Genomic DNA, 20616 nt, shown 5'->3' with positions numbered 1-20616 from the left:
TGGTGACTTCTACTATGGATTCATCACATCTTAGCATATCGTCATGATATGGGTGTCTATTGTCTTTGAGGAAGTTCTACTGTCTTTCAAATGAAAGTGAGTAAATAGATTTAACTAGTTTTATTAAATGTCTTTTGATTAAATAATTTGTAACAGTTTGCTGAGTGTACCACTTTTGTAGAGTGATTTGTGGATATGTTTCAGTTACCTGATTTTTGCATGTATCTGCCTAATTTAAACAATCGAGAATCCTAAATATCACAATTGTCATAACATCCAATTTTATAACCAAGAAGTGTTGCAAATATTTCAGAATTTTTACAGCATGAACCATCAGCCCACCAAGAGTATGAAGGCTTCACGTCTAACTTCCCTGCCTTTTACCCATCGCCCTGCTGATGGTTTTTCAAATGGTTATCCAGCTTCCTTTTGATCACTACAGTTGAATCGGCCTCCACATTCCACATCCTAATTACACACTGCAGATTTTTTTTTCTCTCCTGTCTCAACATCACGCAGAAAACAGAACACCTTTAAGATTTTCTTCATCTGGAACTTAGAATCTCTAGATTTCTGACCAATCCATGAACTCTACCTCATTATTTATTTCACACTATTTATTTATTTTATATTTTATTGTAATTTTATATCTTGTGCTCTACTGCTGCTGCAGAATAACTGCTTTCTCATCACGTAAGGACGATGATAAACCTGATTCTGATTCTAGAGATGTGCTCAGAAAATAGAAATGAGTCTATGACGCAATGCATCTTGGAAAAAAACAACTGCTTGCATGCTTTTAATAACAAGTGGCTTCAAAGTAATGATTAAAGTCTGTCCACTTGACATTTTAGCTAAATAATGAGAGTGATGCACACCTTGTTCTACTGGTGACATATTGACTGCAATTGTATTTTTAATAGTGTTAGACAGTATAATTATTGTCACTATCTATTTAGCAGCTACTTCATTGTAAACCAATGCATGTGGTTAGACTACATTTATTTTTAAACTAAAAAATTTTTCTGTGAAATGCAGTGGAATGTGTGTACAGGTATGCAGTAATTATTCCAATGAAACAATCTTATAGAAACATATACAATGATGAAAGGGATAGATAAGATAGAGGCAGGGAAGTTGTTTTCAGTGGTTGGTGAGACCAGAACTAGGGGACATGGTCTCAAGATTAGGGGGAGTCAATTTGGGACAGAGATGAGGAGGAATTGCTTTTCCCAGAGAGTGGTGAATTTGTGAAATTCTCTGCTCAATGAAGCAGTGGAGGCTACCTCAGCAAATATATGTAAATATAGGTTGGGCCATAGTAGGGGAATTAAGGGTTATGGGGAAAAGGCAGGGAGGTGGAGATGAGTCCATGGTCAGATCAGCCATGATCTTATTGAATGGTGGAGCAGGCTCAACAGGCTGGATAGCCTACTCTGCTCCTATTTCTTGTGTTTTTATGTAATGCTTCATCAAACTTTAAGCAACTGGTAATCTTTTAATTTCTTCTAACATTCACAGATTCAGTGAGCATTATGTATGTACAAGCTGAAAAGGTGCAAATCTTGGTTAATAAAATTTGGCTACACTAGAGGAAAGAAGGATCCACTTTTTTATGTACACATCATACAAAAAGAAATCAACTGGAGTTCAATTGTGTTGGTGTGTGAAGTGGGAAATCAACCACCTCTGTAGGCAATATACCAGCTGTCATACAATTGATATTGTAGAGTTGAATACTGTACATTTCCTTCCTTGTTGGCATCAGTTGGAGTTTCTGGGTGTAACCTGCAAACTTTGCTAACTGTCTCAGAAAAAAATTGAGATCACCATTCAGACATCAATTAAAGGTTCGTCATTCTGACATTGACATTTTGCACACAGTGTCTGTCAGTCTGAGCTTACACTGCAAAGAAAAACTGAAATCTCTACACTGGTTCAATAATTAGTGTTTTTTCATATACCCATCAATTTGTGGCCAGGTACAGCCCTAACTCAGTCTTTAAGTTTGCTGATGATGCCACTGTTACAGGCTGGATTGAAGACAATGATGAGACGCAGTACAGGAAAGAATACCTTATGGTATTGTGTCAGAATAATAATCTAGTTCCCTTCAGCAAGGTGAAAGAACTCGTTGCCTTAAGGAAATGGAGGAAGGATCACTAACCTGTCATAGTCAATGGAGCAGCTGAAGAGATGTTTGACAGGTTCAACTTCCTTAGCATCCATATCACTAGTAACCTGGTTTGGTCCTTCTACATCAGGGGTTCCCAGTCTGGGGTGCATGGACTCCTTGCTTAATGGCATTGGTCCATGTCATTAAAAAAAGGTTGGGAACCCCAGCTAGATATTGATGTGATTGAAAAAACACATCAGTGTATATACTTTCTTGGCATTCTAAGATTTGTCTTGTTCATGAGGATTCTCTCAACCTTATACAGAAATGTAAAGAAATATGGTACATGGCATGAATTCTGACTCATGTTAAGAATTTCCATTTCCAATACCTTGTTCTTCAGATCTACGTTAACAGTAGTCAAGTACAAGAATTTAAACTCTGAGGAAGCAAAGCTTAAATAGTATCATCTGTATTTTGAGTAAGAAAACGAGTTAAATTTATGTTGCATGTTAAATCATTTTAAAGAGCTACACGTAATGAATAGGTTTTTGAACTGCAATGATGGTGTTAGCTAGCTGAATTTGGTAGCTACTCTGCACCAACAAGATTCCATAAGCAGCAATGAATTAAATAGTTCATTAATGCTTTAAATTTCAATGATATTGATTGAAGAGAAATGTCAGCTAGGACATCTACAGAGCTGATTACTTCTCGAATATAGGATTACTCATTCCTATTTTAACTATAGTAACAGCTGGAAAGAAGGGCATGGAAGAAGGATCATTGTGGCTACATGGTTTAGATAATGAACAGACGTAATGTAATGTTGATTGATTTTAGGAAGATTGGCAGACAAGGTTTTGATGGAGGTAATTATAAGAGGGTAACAAGGTGAAAAATTATTAAATGTAGAGGAAAAATTGTAGCATTAGAGCTGGAATACACCTATTTTAAGTGCATCAAAGATATTGAAATTTTTATAGTCAAAAAGCAACTTAAGTTTGTCCTGTTAAATTGCATCCTGAAACAACGTGGTTTATAGTTAGTAGGGTATTCAAAAATAAATCATTGAGCATGGAAAATTCTGAGGGGTTCATTTCCTCTCTCAGAAGTTCAGAACAAACGTGGAGCCCTTGTGGCATTTGCGCCGATAATTCTACACAGTGCACAATTCCAAACAAGGTGGCATTTGAGCTAAAAATAGAACACCTTGTAGTTAGACAGGAAGAAGAATCAGAAAACTACTCAATGTGATTTGAAGAATGGAAGGAGAGATGTTTTTTAAAAAATTGAAGATTTTCTTAATCAACTACTATACTTTAATTAGGAGCATGAACCTGATGTTCTTGCCGGTCCCTACCAGATACAAGAAGCGAATAAACTTTAGTTTGCAAAGGGATAGGATGTTCACTGATTTTCACTGAACTTGTTGGCCTTTAAAATAGTAAGAGTAATAATTTAGCAGACAAACCAAGCAGGCGTTGTGTGAGATTTAACTTGAAATCTGCAGTTTCAGACAAGCTATAAGCTACTGGTGAAATGTCAGTGATTCATCAGTCTGAGATGCGAATAGAATAGCTTCCCATTCCAAGGCCAAGATTTATCAGAGTGAATTTCATAGACTCTTGTTTTTTTTTGTTTAAAAATGCTTTAAAGCATTGTATTTTTATAGGTGCTTTTATTGCCCATCCTCAATTGCCCTTGAACCAAGGGGCATTTATTTAGTGTGTTCCGGAAAGAAAGGTTCCCCAGGCAGTAGATAGAGAGCTCTACCAGAAAGTGGGCAAAGCTTGAATTACTCCTGGCAAATAAGGAAGGGCAAGTGACTGTGGTCACAGTTAGGCAGCACACTGGGACCAGTGACAATAGTTGCATTAACTTTACAATATTTATCGAAAGGGGCAGAACTGGTCCACAGATTTGAGTTCTGAACTGGGCAAGGTCGTTTTAAAGCAAAGGAACTTCTGGCAAGTGGGAGGTTTTTAAAAGTGGGACAGCAAGAGTTTAAGGACTGCATGTTCCTGTTAAAGTAAAAGTTAAAGCTGCTGGGAGGTGGGAATCCTAGATGTCAAGATGTTATGTAAACACAAAGTACACTGCAGATGCTGTGGTCAAATCAAGACGTACAAAAAAGCTGGATGAACTCAGCAGGTCGAGCAGCATCTGTTGAAAGAAACGTTGAACGCTTCTTTCAACGGATGCTGCCCGACCTGCTGAGTTCATTCAGCTTTTTTGTACGTCTTAAGATGTTATGTAATTCTGGTCAAAGAAAAGAAAGTGAGTCACTGGATGTATAGGGGATCCTGGAGTACACTGAAGAAGGAAATTAGGAGGGACAAGAGGGAGCATGAGATGGTTTTCTTTGGCAGAGTAAATTGCGAATCCAGTGATTTATTTTTAATATATTAAGGGGAAAATGAGTGATTTGAAACAATAGAGCTCTTCATAGACCAAGATGGAAACCTATCTGTGGAGACGCTGGAGAAGGACAGAGTTCTCAATGGTTATTTTTCCTCTGTTTTCACTGGAGGAAGATGTGAAGACTTGGGAGCCTGGCAATGCAATCTGTATTACAGGTAGTCCCTGAGTTACGAACGTCCAACTTACGGACAACTCGTACTTATGAACCGAGGAAGGACAACGCCGTCCACCGTTTCAAGTCGGATTGCAACACCGTTTTAAGTCGTTGCCATTGACACTGTGTTTAGTGTTTAACTTTGAATTTGGCTTTAAATTTTCTTAGTAAGATTCACCCTGACCCCGCGCCCCCCAATCTGATCGACTGGTGGTGCAGTGAGATCAGCACTGGGCTGGAGAATGGAGGTTCCCGAATTCGATCCAGTGACAGACCACTCCCGTGCTGGGTTGATGTCGATCCAGTGACTCCCGTACCATACGTGCTAGGTTGACATCGAGCTCGCAACTTGACCTCGTAAAAAAAAAACACTGCCACCTCCAGTTTAAATTCCCACGTGGAATATTGTGGAGGATCAAATACCCAAACCCAGCACAGCCCCCACTTGTCCCATTTAGCCTGTCTTAATGCGGTGGTCCTTAGGACCCAGTGGACCTCGGGAGCCAGTGGAGCTCAGGACCCGCTGCCCGCAGTGTTTCTGTTCCATTGACGGGAAGCGATCATCATTGGAAAATAAAGTGGAAATAATAAAAGAGTTTGAAAAGAGGTGAAACGCCATCGGTCATTGGAAAAGTGTTAGGCTACAGTCAGTCAACAATCGGAACTAATGTTAAAGGATAAAGTGAGAATAATGGAGTATGTGAAAGGCCCTGCCCCGATGAAAGCTACAATTATTATTAAGCAACGCAGTGGTTTAATTATTGGAATACATACATTTCTTAAGTGTTTTATATGCATAGAAAGGTAAAACATGTACTATATACTAAGACAAACGTTTGACTAACTGACGCTAAATAATACCGGATGTACTTGTTCCGACTTACGTACAAATCCGACTTAAAGACAGACTCAGGAACGGAACTCGTATGTAACCGGGGACTGCCTGTACAGAAAAAGAGGTATTGCGTGTATTTAGATTTATGAAGGTAAACAGATCTCCAGGTCCTGATGAGGTATACTCGAGTAGTATTGGAAATTAAAGAGAACTGTGGGAGTCTAAGCTGAGATATTTGCAAGATCGTTGTTCTCTGGCTTGGTGCCAGAAGACTGGACTATAGAAAATATTGTACCTTCATTTGAGAAGGGCTGTAAGGATAGATCTGCTAATTATAGACTCATTAGCCTAACATCCATTATAGGCAAGTTGCTGGAAAGCATGCTGAGGGATAAGACATGCTTACATTTGGAAAGGCAGGGGTTGATTAGGGTAGCCAGCTTGTGGGAAATCACTTCTTATGAATTTGATTGAGTTTTTTGCTGAATTGATGAGTGAGAGAGTAGTAGATATATGGATTTCAGTAAGGATTTTGAAAAGATCTACATGGTAGCTGCCTTGGAAGGTTAGATCACATAGCTTCCAAGCATAGTTAGCAAACTGGATATAAAATAGGCTAGATGATAAGAAACAGAAGGTAATGGTGGAAAAATTTTTCTCAGGCTGGGGAGGTCTGTCACGGGTGATGTGTCCCAGGTATTGGTGCTGGTCCCATTTTTGTCATCTATACTAATGATTTGGATGATAATGTATGAGGAATAATTTAGCACATTATCATCCGGATTTTTAATATAGATGACAAACAACAACCAACCCAGCACCAATTGGTGTGACACACCACCAGTCACAGGCCTCTCTGACTAAAGAGGCAACCATCTACTGCCACTCACTGGCTTCTTCCGCTAAGCCAATGTTAAATCCAATTTACAACTTCATCAGAAATGACATGTGAATGAACCTTCTGGACTAGCCTCTCATGGTCAGTGACCTTCCTAAAGTCCATATAGACAACATCCCATTGCCTTTCCTTCATCAAATTTCCTGGTAACCTCCTTGAAAAATTCTGTAAGATTGGTTAGACACAACATACCACGCAGAAAGCCACATTGACTATCCATAATCAGGTCCTAACTATCCAGACACTCGTATATTCTGTCCCTTAGAATAACTTCCAGAGATACACCCGCTACTGACATCAGGCTCACCAGCCTGTAATTTCCTGGCTTATTGTTAGAGGCTTTCTTGAACAATGGAATAACATTACCTATCCTCCAGTCCTCTGGCACCTCACCCATGGCTAAGGTCATTTTAAGTACCTCTGCCAGGGCACCTGTTGTTTCTGCACTGGCCTCCCAGAAGGTCCGAGGGGACACCTTATCAGATGCTGGGGAGTTAACCACGTTAATTTGCCTCAAGACATCAAACACCTTCTCTTCCGTAATCTAGATATGGTGTATGATCTCACTACCTTTTTGCTGCAGTTCTATACTGTGTCTAGCTCCTGAGTAAATACAGTTGCAAAAGCTCCATTTAAGATCTCCTGTATCCCTTTTTGCTTTGTGCATAGTTGACCATGCTGATCTTCAAGTGGACAAATTTTGTCCCTTGCTATCCTTTTGTTCTTAATATACTTGTGGAAACCCTTGGGATTCTCCTTCAGCTTGTCTGCCAGAGCAACCTTATTCCTTCTTTTCATCTGCCTAAATTACTTCCGGAGTGTTCTCTTGCATTTGTTATACTTCTCAAACATCTTATTTGCTACTTTCTGCCAATACCGGCTATATACCCCCTTCTTAACCAGGGCCTCAATATCTCTAAAAAATCAAGGTTCCATAAACCAGTTGGCCTTGCCTTTTGTTCTAACAGAAACATGCAAACTCTGTGCTCTCAATATTTTACTTCTGAATGCATCTCACTTGCCAAGTCCCCCTTTGCCAGAAAACCTGTCTCAGTCCATATCTGCGAGATGCTTTTTGATGCCATCAAAATCAGCCTTTCTCCAATTTAGAATCTGAACCTGACCAGTCCTATCCTTCTCCATAATTATCTTGTAACTCATAGAACTATGATTACTAGATTCAAAATGCTCCCCTTCCCACATCTCGGCCCTTCTAGTCCATGCCGAATGCTTACTCTCACCTAGTTCCACTGGCCCGCACTCAGCCCATAACTCTCCATTCCTTCCCTGTCCATATACCTATCCAATTTTACTTTGAATGACAATACCAAACCTGCCTCTACCACTTCTACTGGAAGCTCATTCCACACAGCTACCACTCTCTGAGTAAAGAAATTCCCCCTCATGTTACCCTTAAACTTTTGCCCCCTAACTCTCAACTCATGTCCTCTTGTTTGAATCTCCCCTACTCTCAGTGGAAAAAGCCTATCCACGTCAACTCGATCTATCCCCCTCATTGTTTTAAATACCTCTATCAATTCCCCCCTCAACCTTCTACGCTTCAAAGAATAAAGACCTAACTTGTTCAACCTTTCCCTGTAACTTAGGTGCTGAAATCCAGGTAACATTCAAGTAAATCTTCTCTGTACTCTCTCTATTTTGTTGATATCTTTCCTATAATTTGGTGACCAGAACTGTATACAATACTCCAAATTCGGCCTTACCAATGCCTTGTACAATTTTAACATTACATCCCACTCCTATACTCAATGCTCTGATTTATAAAAGCCAGCATACCAAAAGCTTTCTTCACCACCCTATCCACATGAGATTCCACCTTCAGGGAACTATGCACTATTATTCCTAGATCACTCTGTTCTACTGCATTCTTCAATGCCCTACCATTTACCATGTATGTCCTATTTGGATTATTCCTACCAAAATGAAGCACCTCACACTTATCAGCATTAAACTCCATCAGCCATCTTTCAGCCCACTCTTCTAACTGGCCTAAATCTCTCTGCAAGCTTTGAAAACCTACTTCATTATCCACAACGCCACCTACCTTAGTATCGTCTGCATACTTACTAATCCAATTTACCACCTCATCATCCAGATCATTAATGTATATGACAAACACCATTGGACCCAATACAGATTCCTGAGTGACACCACTAGTCACCGGCCTCCAACCTGACAAACAGTTATCCACCACTACTCTCTGGCATCTCCCATCTAGCCACTGTTGAATCCATTTTACTACTTCAATATTAATACCTAATGATTGAACCTTCCTAACTAACCTTCCGTGTGGAACCTTGTCAAAGGCCTTAGTGAAGTTCATATAGACAACATCCACTGCTTTACCCTCATCAACTTTCCTCGTAACCTCTTCAAAAAATTCAATAAGATTTGTCAAACACGACCTTCCACGCACAAATCCATGTTGACTGTTCCTAATCAGACCCTGTCTATCCAGATAATTATATATACCATCTCTAAGAATACTTTCCATTAATTTACCCACCACTGACGTCAAACTGACAGGCCTATAATTGCTAGGTTTACTCTTAGACTGTTACACTTAGACTGAATAAACTGGGATTGTTTGCTATCTCTACAAATTTGCTCCTGTAAATCCCACTGACTATTGGAAGGTTTGTAATATGATCCCATGAATGTGGCCAACCCTTTCTTATTCCTCAGTAGATGAGCTCCCCAGTCTGTTCTGTTCAAGCACCGTTGTGTCATTTTCCCTGGTGAGTAATGCCACCACCATTCCTCTGTCGTGTCTAAAACAACGGAACTGAGGAACCAGTGGTCAGCTGGTGGCGCAGTAGGTCAGCGCCGGCCTCGAGAACGAAGGTTCCCGAGTTCAGTCCAGTGACAGACCGTTCCCGAGCGTGCTCTCCATCCGTGCTGGGTTGATGTCGAGCACGCAACTCGACCTCGTTTTAAAAAAAAACACTGCCACCTCCAGTTTAAATTCCCACACTGAATATTGTGGAGGATCAAAAACCCAAAACCCAAACCCAGATGTTGTACTGCTATTCCTGCCCTCATGATAGGCTGATAGGTTAATTGGTCATTGTAAATTGTTCTGTGATTAAGCTGGGGTTAAATCACGGTTTGCTGAGCAGTGTGGCTCAAAGGGCCAGAATGTTCCCCTACCCAGAAGGGCCTATCCCACACTGTATCTCAATAAATAAACTATTTGGTAAAAAGAATCCTGATTATCATCTGAATTAAAATTCCATAGCTGCCATGGTGTGATTTGAATTTGGGACTAAGATTGTAAATCTGGGTGAGAGTCTGCACCATCAGTACATACCGTTGGTGAAAATCCAGTAGCAAGGCATGTGTTGGTTGCCTGCAGTGAAATAAGTGATGGATACAAAGATGACTTATCTTTTTCCTGAGATCACTATGACTCTAATTTCCCCCTTTCTTTACAGAAAGTTTATGAGTAAGTTGCAGAAGCCAGTGCTAACAGGCCAACGGTTTAAGACCAGGAAGAGGGGTAAGTTTTTTGACTGGATGTTTCATAAGCAACGTATAATAGAAGTATCAGGAAAAATCACTGCTGCCAAGCAGAACGGTGTTATTTTGGTGACTGTCTTAAATGTACACATCAATCTAACAAATTTGTAAAAAGATCTGTTGTGTCATTTTACAAAGTCTTTTTCCTTTTAAAGTAGTTGTCGAGATGAGACATTGAGAAAGATTCTTGTAGTTGTACGATTAAACTGAACCATTGATTACTTTAGGCAACCTCTAACCTAATCCAATACATGAAATTATTGATGTCACAGTTAACTGATTACTTTCAAAAAGCTGTCAGTATTAAAATACAGTGGATTCTAGTTAATTGGGACACATAGGGACAGGTACATTTTGGCCCAATTAGCCATAGTTTCATGGAAATAGCTAAAAAGGTACAATAAACACAAACTACTATTTAACTGAGTAACAAATTATGTATTTAATTGAAATACAGAGCAAATTAGAAGACTACCAATGCTACTATATTACTATAAAACTCTATTAGTTACTGACGGAGGAATTCATGCAGTGTACGCTACCGTCTATGGGGTCTCGAGGGAGCAGTAGCACTTCTAGTGAAGGGTTTGTCATGTCCATTCTGGGGCAGTTCAGTCATCTTTGTCCTCCACCGAACACTCAGCTCCATGCAGTTGTAACAACGGCCACACCTTCACACGACTTCGACAGGCAGGCTGAACTAGATGAGGGCAGCAGATGGGTCTCGTACCCTGGTGAAATAGACACGTGTGAAGTCAGGTCTAGCAGACTGTGCAGATAACGGCCAAGGAGGCAATTCTACATTGTTTCACAGAGAATGAAGGGCGTGAGAAGACACAACAGTAGACATGGTTATCCGATGCAACCAAGCAGGACCCCAGTTCGTAATAACGACTGGAACCAGACTTCAAAGGTTGAGGAAAGTGGAACTGTTCCAGTGGATTGGCTTTTCCACTTTAAAAACTCTCCCGTACAGGTTTCACTGTCATCATTGGATACAACAGCGAACAAACACGCTGTCCTGATCCTTTGATTGACTGTTAATGAACAGAATTAGTGCCGACACCTGGTGTAGATAATGTACCGTCTTCATACAATGCTTTCGATGATTGCATCCCCCAGGTCTTCATTCTCATTGTAACAATCAAGATAATTGCTGATACATTCAAATTCTTCGTAATTCCTAACTTCTTGTAGGAATGAAATTGCTCCTGGTCGGTTCTGGCATCTCCAAGCCAGAATGCTAGAAACCACAGCGAGCAAATCAATTCTAAATTATCTTGCTGTTTAATTTTTTTGCCAATTTCTCACTGGGGGAAAAAAATCACTGCTTACGCAACTGACACTATTTTAAAAACTGCTCGCTCTAAGCTCGGGGGTGCAGTGTCGAACAACCACACAAGTTCAACTTGCACTAGTTAGAAACTGTTCCATACAGTCTCCTGTCCCAATTAAGCAGCATATTGTCCCAAAGAAATGAAGGGAATACTGGCTATTTTCTCGAAGAGTTTTTGTTCCTTAAGATTTGTTTAAGATTTCTTTAAGATAGGTAAGCACCTATCCCAATTAATTGCAATCCACTGTGTTCTCATGACGTGCATGGTTGTCAGCTACTGTATTGTTTGTGTCTCAGTACTCCATTTGTGCAGTGACTATATTGCCTTAAAACTAATGGGCTTGAAGATACTGTAAATTTAACACTGCAAAGTGTCCAAGCTTGGTTACAACTGAAATGTCTCTTTTCTGCAGATGAAAAAGAGAAGTTCGAACCAACAGTCTTCAGAGACACAATTGTTCAAGGTCTTAATGAGGCGGGGAGCGACCTCGAGGCAGCAGCCAAGTTTCTGGATGTAACCGGCTCTAGACTAGATTATCGTCGTTATGCAGACACATTGTTTGATATATTGATAGCTGGGAGCATGCTAGGTAAATATGAACCAAACTTCCTTTAATTAATCAGTAACCAATGAAGAATGGAGTAAAAATGTTAACGTTTTTGCTTTCCTTGAGAGTCAAAAAGGAGCTGATGATAATTTATAGTCAAAAATGTGTATTTTGTCTGCATTTTGCTAGATTTAGTTTGAGGCAATGCTTAAGCTATATTTAAAAAGGTATGTAAAACCAATAAAACATTAATGCTATATACAAGAAATATCTTTTGAATAAACTGTCCCTTACTAGCATCAGAACAATTTATCATCTTTAATGTACAAAAGAATCCCAGTGTCCCTCACAGAAAAACAAAGAAGAAAAAGAAATGGATGGGTGCCAGGGTATAGGACAGCAAAACTTGACAAAACAGATGGGTTTTAAATGTTTCAGGAAGACAGGACTAAGATAGATCGCAAGGTTCCCCATGGTGACACTTATTCATATTGTAACACAACACTAGGATATTTGAGTATGTTCTCTGGGTGAATTCTCACATGTTTTCCTGTTGTAATAACTTTGAATAACATTATTAATTTCACCACACAGCTGTAGGTAAAGTCAGATGATTAAGAACAATGACAGGTTATGTTTAAAGTGCATCCCAATCTTGACTGAGCCAATTTAGATTCCTCTGGATCACTACGTTGCTCAAAGAAAATCCATTGCCTTCTATTGTCTCAGGTCATGCATGGCCAGTCACACTTGAAGTCAAATCATTTACTAATACATGCAAAATCCTAAATTATAGAGCATAATTCAAAGGAGCAGAATAAGGTTCTTCGGCCCATTGAGTGTGCACTGCCATTCCATCAAGGCTGATTTATCATCCCTGCCAACTCCATTCTCCTGCCTTCTGATAACCTTTAATGCCCTGACTAAACAAGACCTATTAACCTCCGCTTTAAATATACCCAATGACTTGGCCTCCACGGCTGTCTATGGCATTAATTTCCACAGATTCACAATCTTCTGACTAAATAAATTCCTCTTCTCTCCATTCTGAGGCTGTGCTCTCTGGTCCTAGACTCACCCACTATAGGAAGTATCCCCTCCACATTCACTCTGTCTAGGCCTTTTAATATTTGATTGGTTATAATGAGATCCCTCCTCATTCTTCCAAACTCCAGTGCATATAGGCCCAGAGCCATCAAATGCTCCTCATACATTAACTTCTTCATTCATGGAATCATTGTCATTAACCTCCTCTGGACCCTCTTCAATGCCAGCACGTCGTTTCTTTGATCGGGGCGAAAACTGCTCGGAGTACCCCAAGTGCAGTCTGACTAATGCCTTATAAATTCTCACCATTATGTTCTTGGTTTTATATTCTAGTCCTCTCAAAATGAATGTTAACATTGCATTTGCCTTCCGCACTACTGACTTATCCTGCAAATTAACCTTTAGGGAACCCTGCACATGGACTCCAAATTCCCTTTGCACCTTTAAGGTTTGAATTTTCGCCCGGTTTAGAAGATAGTCTAGGTCTTCATTTATTCTGCCACTCACTTCTCTGCACTATATTCCACCTGCCATTTCTTTGCCCATTCTCCCAATCTGTCAGAATCAGAATCAGGTTTATTATCACCGGCATGTGACGTGAGATTTCTTAACTTAGCAGCAGCAGTTCAATGCAGTACATAGTCTAGCAGAGAGAAATAAAATAATAATAATAAGTAAAATACAATAATAATAATAAATAAACAAGTAAATCAATTACATATATTGAATAGATTATTAAAAATGTGCAAAAACAGAAATACTGTTTATTAAAAAAAGTGAGGAAGTGTCCAAAGATTCAATGTCCATTTAGGAATTGGATGGCAGAGGGGAAGAAGCTGTTCCTGAATCGCTGAGTGTGTGCCTTCAGGCTTCTGTACCTCCTTCCTGATGGTAACAGTGAGAAAGGGCACGCCTTGGGTGCTGGAGGTTTTTAATAATGGATGCTGCCTTTCTGAGACACCGCTCCCCTAAGATGTCCTGGGTACTTTGTAGGCTAGTGTGCAAGATGGAGCTGACTAGATTTACAAGTCCTTCTGCCGGTTCCCTGCTTCCTCAGCACTACCTTCCCCTCTCTCTACCTTTGTATCGACAGCAGTCCTGGCCACAAAATCATCAAATGCATCATCCAACTTATTGCTTTATGACATGAAAAGAAGCGGTCTGAACATCAACCCCTGTGGAACACCAGTAGTCACTAGCAGCCAACAGGAAAGGCCCCCCTTATCCCCAGTCCATCTGATCCCGATGACTTGTCTATCTTCAGACCTTTCAGCTTCCCAAGCACTTCCTCCTTAGTTCTAGCAACTGCACTCACTTCTGCCCGCCGGCACTCTCGAATTTCTGGCATACTGCTAATTTCTTCCATAGTGAAGGCTGTTGCAAAATATTTATTGAGTTCATCTGTCATTTCTTTGTCCCCCATTACTACCTCTCCAGCATCAGTTTCCATCAGTCTAATATACGGTCTCTTCTTTACTCTTTATATATCTAAAAAAAACTTCTGTTTTCCTCTTTTTTTATTGGTTAGATTACCTTTGTATTTCATCTTTTATCTCCTAATGGCTTTTTTTTAGTTGCCTCCAGTTTGTTTTAAAAGTTTCCCAATCCTTTAACTTTCCTCTATTTTTTACTATTTTACATGCTCTCTTTTTTTCCTTTTATGCTGTCTTTGACTTCCCTTGTAAGCCATGGTTGTTTTATCCTGTCATGTGAATACTTCTTCATCTTCGGGATGTATCCATTCTGCGCCTTCTGAATTGCCTCCAGAAACTCCAGCCATTGCTATTCTGTCATCATCCTTGTTAGTGTCCCTTTGCAAATAACTTTGGCCAGCTCCTTTTTGAGGTCTCTGCAATTCCCTTTACTCTACTCAAATAATGATACACATAACTTTCGCTTCTCCCACTCAAACTGCAGGATGTATTCTATCATAATCATTGTTTCCTCATGTTTCTCTTACGTTAAGCTCCCTAATCAAATTTAGTTCATGACACAACACCAAATCCAGAATTGCCTTTCCCCAAGTGGGCTCAACCACAAACTGCTCTGAAAAGTCATCTTGTAGGCATTCTCCAAGTTCCCTCTCTTGGAATCCAGCACCAACGTAATTTTCCCAATCTATCTGTATATTAGGTAGGTGTTAAGACCTTCTAAACATTGAATGTAAGATGGTAACTTGAGCATATCAAATCTAAGCCTGTTTCACAATGACTTATTTCCCACTGTTACGTACATGCAACCCTGTAAAAGTATCAGCAACAATAGGACACACCTGGAGTCTGGTTTTGCTGTTAACAAAACCCTTTTTCATTAGTAACTACGTCATATTGTGTACAGTTCTGGTCACCGAATTATAGGAAAGATATCAATAAATTAGAGAGAGTGCAGAGACGATTTACTAGGATGTTACCTGGGTTTCAGCACTTAAGTTACAGAGAAAGGTTGAACAAGTTAGGTCTCTATTCATTGGAGCGTAGAAGGTTGAGGGGGGATTTGATCGAGGTATTTAAAATGTTGAGAGGGATAGATAGAGTTGACGTGAATAGGCTGTTTCCATTGAGAGTAGGGGAGATTCAAACGAGAGGACATGATTTGAGAGTTAGGGGGCAAAAGTTTAAGGGAAACACGAGGGGGTATTTCTTTACTCAGAGAGTGATAGCTGTGTGGAATGAGCTTCCTGTAGAAGTAGTAGAGGCCAGTTCAGTTGTGTCATTTAAGGTAAAATTGGATAGGTATATGGATAGGAAAGGAGTGGAGGGTTATGGGCTGAGTGCGGGTAGGTGGGACTAGGTGAGATTAAGAGTTCGGCACGGACTAGGAGGGCCGGAATGGCCTGTTTCCGTGCTGTGATTGTTATATGGTTATATGGTTATATATAGTAACTTAAACCAGGTAAATCAAGAGTTAACGGTGTTATGTATATATAAGTGTAAAAATAAATCCCCAAACTTCAGGCTTAGGTGGTAAGTGATACAGTCTTACGATGGGGTGTAAGAAAGTTCAGTTCAGATGCACAGGTTAATTAATGTGAGATGTTTGTAATCCAAAGGCGAGTGTTGTGATAAAGCAATTACGTCAATATTCCACAGATTCCACGACAGCAACACAAAATAACAATAGCAGTAGGTTTTATCTCCGATGTTGTTCCACTCCACACACAAAATATCACTGACAGTGATCTTCAACGAATATCCTTTCAACACAAGTGGTACCACACCCGAATTCAGCTACAGGACATCTCAAAGTGGTGGCCACAGGATACTCAAACAGAATCCATGTATGGATTATCACCAACAGCAGCTTATCACAAAGGGGACCTTCTTCAAGGGAACCACCACCCAGGCAAGGGTTGACACACCGGTAGATTCCGCAAGGTTACCCCAATCACACACAACATTATAGCCACTTATGCAGTTCCACGACATACGAAATAACAGTGATTTGCCACAGGGGTGCCTTCAGTGAATTACCACACCCAGACAAAGGGTAAATACACACGGTGTATTCATAAAGGTTTCCCCTCACCAGAGAGCCCACTCCTGTGGATTAACTAAGTGACAATCACACTTTAGTAGCCAAATGGAAACAAACTCTCCTTCACGGGCTACTTAGAGAGAGAGTCCAGTGATCGCTTTGTCACTAGGTTTCTTATGTTTCAAACCTTCCTCTCCTCTCCTCTCTTCCTGCAAACTTGTTCTAGTTGCAGAAACGTGTGAGAGTCATTTACCAATACTCTGGATCGATCTCAACTCATCCCTTTTGGACTACTGAAAGTTTAAACCAGTGACCGAATCCATCTTGACTCTGAGCTGTGTGTGTCTGTGACTGTCCTTGTAAAAAGTAAACAAGCTGTAGAGAAACCATAACATTGATTGTCCATCAAATAACTCCACTTCTCTCCACCATAGTAACTAAGCAACTCTGCAGTCAGCAGAAATCAAAGTGTCTAAAAGTCAGTCTCATTCTCTCAGCATTTTAAAGTGACAGTCCACAGAAAAAATGAACCCTAGGGGTACATAACACCCATCTTTTCCTCAAACATTGAAGTGAGTCCTCCAGTCTATGCTGGCTTTTAGAACATTTCATTCCAATCAATACCCTTTCCCATTTAGTTCCCTGCAACATCTCTCACATGCCCATAGTCTCTGCTGGATTCTCCTGCCCCCATCTTGACTAGGGTAATCTGATATAGCTAATTAACATGACAGTATGTCATCATAATGTGGAAGGAAATTGGAATACCTGGAGTGAAACTCAGGTGTTAATAGAGAACATGCAGACTCCGTACAGGCAACATCCAACATCAGGATTAAACCTGGATTACTTGAGTTTTGTTTTCCTGATGTTTCCAAAGTCACCTAAAACACCGAGTGTTTTAGTTAATATTTAACCCCGTGTCTCAGGCAGAAATAATAATTTAGTAGAAGAGGAGCTCAATATTGTGGTAAGATTAAATGTGCTAACAAATGCAGTACAGAATCTAGTTTGTTTTATGAAGCATAATATATTATGAATAGAAGGTTACCAAGATGTTTGCTGAAGGGAAGTCAGTAGATGTTACAGTTCATGGAGACAACAAGGCATTTGACAAAGTCCTGCATGCGAGGCTAAGTAACTTGGCATTCAGGATGAAGTAATCAATTGTATTCGGTGTTGGTTAAGCAGGAGATCTCTGAGGGCAGTAATAGATGATGTGTCTTTGATTGGAGGTATGTGACTAGTGGTATGCACAGGGATCGGTACCGGGTTCATTGTTGTTTATCATCCGTATTAGTGATTTAGATAATAGTGTGATTGACTGGATCAGCAAATTTGCAGATGACACCAAGACAGGGAGTACAGTGGACAGTGAGGAAGGCTATCAGCGCTTGCAAAGTGATTTAGACCATCTAGGAAAAAAAGCAGATAGAATTTAAGGTAGATAACAGGTGTTGCATTGCAGGAGGACAAACCAGAGTAAGACTTGCACAATAAATATTAAGGCACCAAGGTGTGCGGTAGAACAAAGGGATGTGGGAAAACAGATCCACATTTCCTTGAAAGTGGCATCACAGGAAGTAGGGTCATAAAAAGAGTTTTTGGCATGTTGGCCTTCATAAATCAGGCTGCTGAGTACAGGATTTGGCATGTTAGGTTGAAGTTGTAAAAGACGATAAAGCCAGATTTAGAATATAATATGCCCGTTCTGGTCAACTGCCTACAGGTAAGATATCAATAAGCTTGAAAGAACACAGAAAAAAATTACAAGAATGTTGCTAGGACTTGAGGACCTAAGTTACAGGTATAGATTGAATCTGTCAGGACTTTATTCCCTGGAGCACAGGAGAATAAAGGGAGATATTATGGAAGTGTAAAAAATTATGAGGTAAAGACACACAAAATGCTGTAGCAATGTAACGGATCAAGCAGCACCTATGGAGGGGAATAAACAGTTGACATTTCAGACTGAGACCCCTCTGTGTTTAGATAGAATGAATGCATGCAGGGTTTTTCCCCTTCAGATTGGGTGAAACTAGAACTAGAGGATATGGATTGAGGACGAAAGGTGAAATATTTAAGGGGAATCAGAGAGAAGTACTTTGCTCAGAGGGTAGTGGGCATGTGGAACGAGCTGCCAGTGGAAGTAGTGGATGTAGGCTCAGTTGTAACATTTTAAGAGAAGTTTGGATTGGTATATGGATGGGAGAGGTATGGAGGGCAGTGGTCTGGGTGCAGGTCAATGAGGCTAGCCCCGTCTGGGTGGACCAAAGGGCCTGTTTCTGTGCTGTAGTACTCTAGGACTCTATAACGTTCAGTGAATGGTAATTTCAATGTTTGAAAATTTTACTCTTTTTAACTTTATCAGCTCAATTTATAGATTTAAACTCTAAACAGCTTTGGAACTAATCAATAAAACCTGGAGTACTACATGAATACTTCTCAGAAAGCAGTGAATGAACATTGAAATGAAAATGTTTGTCGCCATATATCAGTAAACTGCCTTGGTTATAGTGGAGTTGACAGATGAATCATGTATTTTTTGGTGATGATATCTACTATATAAGCTTGCTGTCAAGGCAGAGTAGAATTTGTTGAACCATGAAATCAAATATTATTTCAAAAACTTTCGCCTAGTTTTTTCTTTATGCACTTTAAAGACAATAAACATTAACAGGTATTATTTTCTTAAAAAAATTGACTTTTGTAATTGCACTTGTGTTGCTTTTGATGTCTTTGCTTTGAGAAGGCTGGAAGAAAATTTATTTAGTGTCAAATCAAGTCTTCTGTAGTCTCAAGGCTCTGTGAAGTGCGAATAAAATGGGAGGGCTCCTTAAATAAGGTGCATAACTTGCTAATACAAATAGTAATGAAGTGGGATTCATCCTTCTCTCAGGCTTCTGAAAGCGCTGAACACCATTCTGAACTTCAGAGCAGTGTTTATTGTTTGATGGTGAGTGAAATTTTTAGCTATTGAGGCATTTTTTTCATCCTATAGCCCCAGGAGGAACACGTATTGATGATGGAGACAAAACCAAGGTGACTGAATACTGTGTGTTTGGTGCTGCTGAAGATCAGCAAGTAATCCGTAACTACGCTCAGGTAAAACGATGGGCTGGTATAAGTCTGTTAAGCTGTTTTGGGTCTCAAACTATTCAGGATAATGAGAATGAATCCACATGTGCAGTCTTGCTGGTTGTCACAATGATTCAGTGACAACAGACGAATTAAAGTAAAGGAATATTGTGTTCATTTGGAAGAAAAGCAATTGCAGGACTAAAGGAATATTAAAAAAAGGAGTAAGGTTCATGGGATTGTTGTTCTGGGAGTTAACATAGACCCAATGTGCCAGATGGCACCCTCCTGTACACCTTAACTGGATGGTATTAATAGTTTAGTTTAATGATTGATACCACAAGTTTATTACAAAAAATATTTGGAGTAAATAGCCCTTTTGGAAACAAGATTATATTGTGCTCAGGCCAACGTTTCTAATACAATAAATTTAATTCAAATCCGACTATAATTTGCTTCTCAATGAGCCATTCAGTAAGATTAGTTTGCCAGTCTCTCTTTCATCCCTTTGTCCCAATTTGGTCAAAAGATCAGTTGGAAACTGGTTTTGTCTTTTCTGCCAATGATATAATCTCAAAATCATTGCAATCATTATCATTGCCTTGAATCTTGTCCGCTGTAGCTGGAATTCAACTGTGAATAGTGGTGGGAGAATAATTCTTTTGGACTTTGTTCTTTTTGAAGATTTCTACTGTCTGTTGCTCTTTCCATCCAATGAACATCATGAACGTTGAACTCGGTAATGATGTACTACTTTTACTGGATGAGGAAGTTTTTCTCAAAAATACTATAATGTGGACTCAGTATCACATTGTCTAATATAAACTATTTCTCATAAGCTGTCATGGTGCACCAGGCCAGGAATAAAGACTGGCAATTTAATAAAATGCAAAGATTATTTATAACATTGAGACAAGTGGATTGGTACATTTTTATGTCACTTTTAAACTGGATGTTTTCTGACTAGTACATTCTTTTCTTTTGCTTTAGGTCTTCAATAAGCTCATCAGGCGTTACAAGTATCTAGAAAAAGCATTTGAAGATGCAATTAAAAAGGTATTTTTCTCTCCAATCTAGATTCAATCAGACTTGTAATTCTTTTCCAGGTATTCTGATTAGAAACTTTTGTCCATACATTAAACTCCGGTTCATTAAACTTGGTGTCA

At 39.7% G+C, this 20616-nt stretch overlaps 1 protein-coding gene across 3 annotated transcripts in view; it reads left to right on the top strand.

Annotated features, from left to right (window-relative positions):
• Window positions 1-20616, top strand: part of bzw2 (basic leucine zipper and W2 domains 2) — a 91540-nt gene that overhangs the window by 41757 nt on the left and 29167 nt on the right. For all 3 annotated transcript variants that reach the window (XM_073054117.1, XM_073054115.1, XM_073054116.1), the window contains exons 2-5: window positions 9883-9947; window positions 11717-11893; window positions 19374-19477; window positions 20441-20506. In XM_073054117.1, coding sequence (XP_072910218.1) covers window positions 9890-9947; window positions 11717-11893; window positions 19374-19477; window positions 20441-20506 — 405 coding nt within the window. In that variant the 5' untranslated portion in view covers window positions 9883-9889. The remainder of the gene's footprint in view (window positions 1-9882; window positions 9948-11716; window positions 11894-19373; window positions 19478-20440; window positions 20507-20616) is intronic.

This window comes from Hemitrygon akajei, chromosome 8, assembly GCF_048418815.1.
Source record: "Hemitrygon akajei chromosome 8, sHemAka1.3, whole genome shotgun sequence".
In the NCBI taxonomy this organism is placed as follows: Eukaryota; Metazoa; Chordata; class Chondrichthyes; order Myliobatiformes; family Dasyatidae; genus Hemitrygon; species Hemitrygon akajei.
Note: the sequence above shows the minus strand (reverse complement) of the source record. Positions and strands in the feature narration are given on the sequence as shown.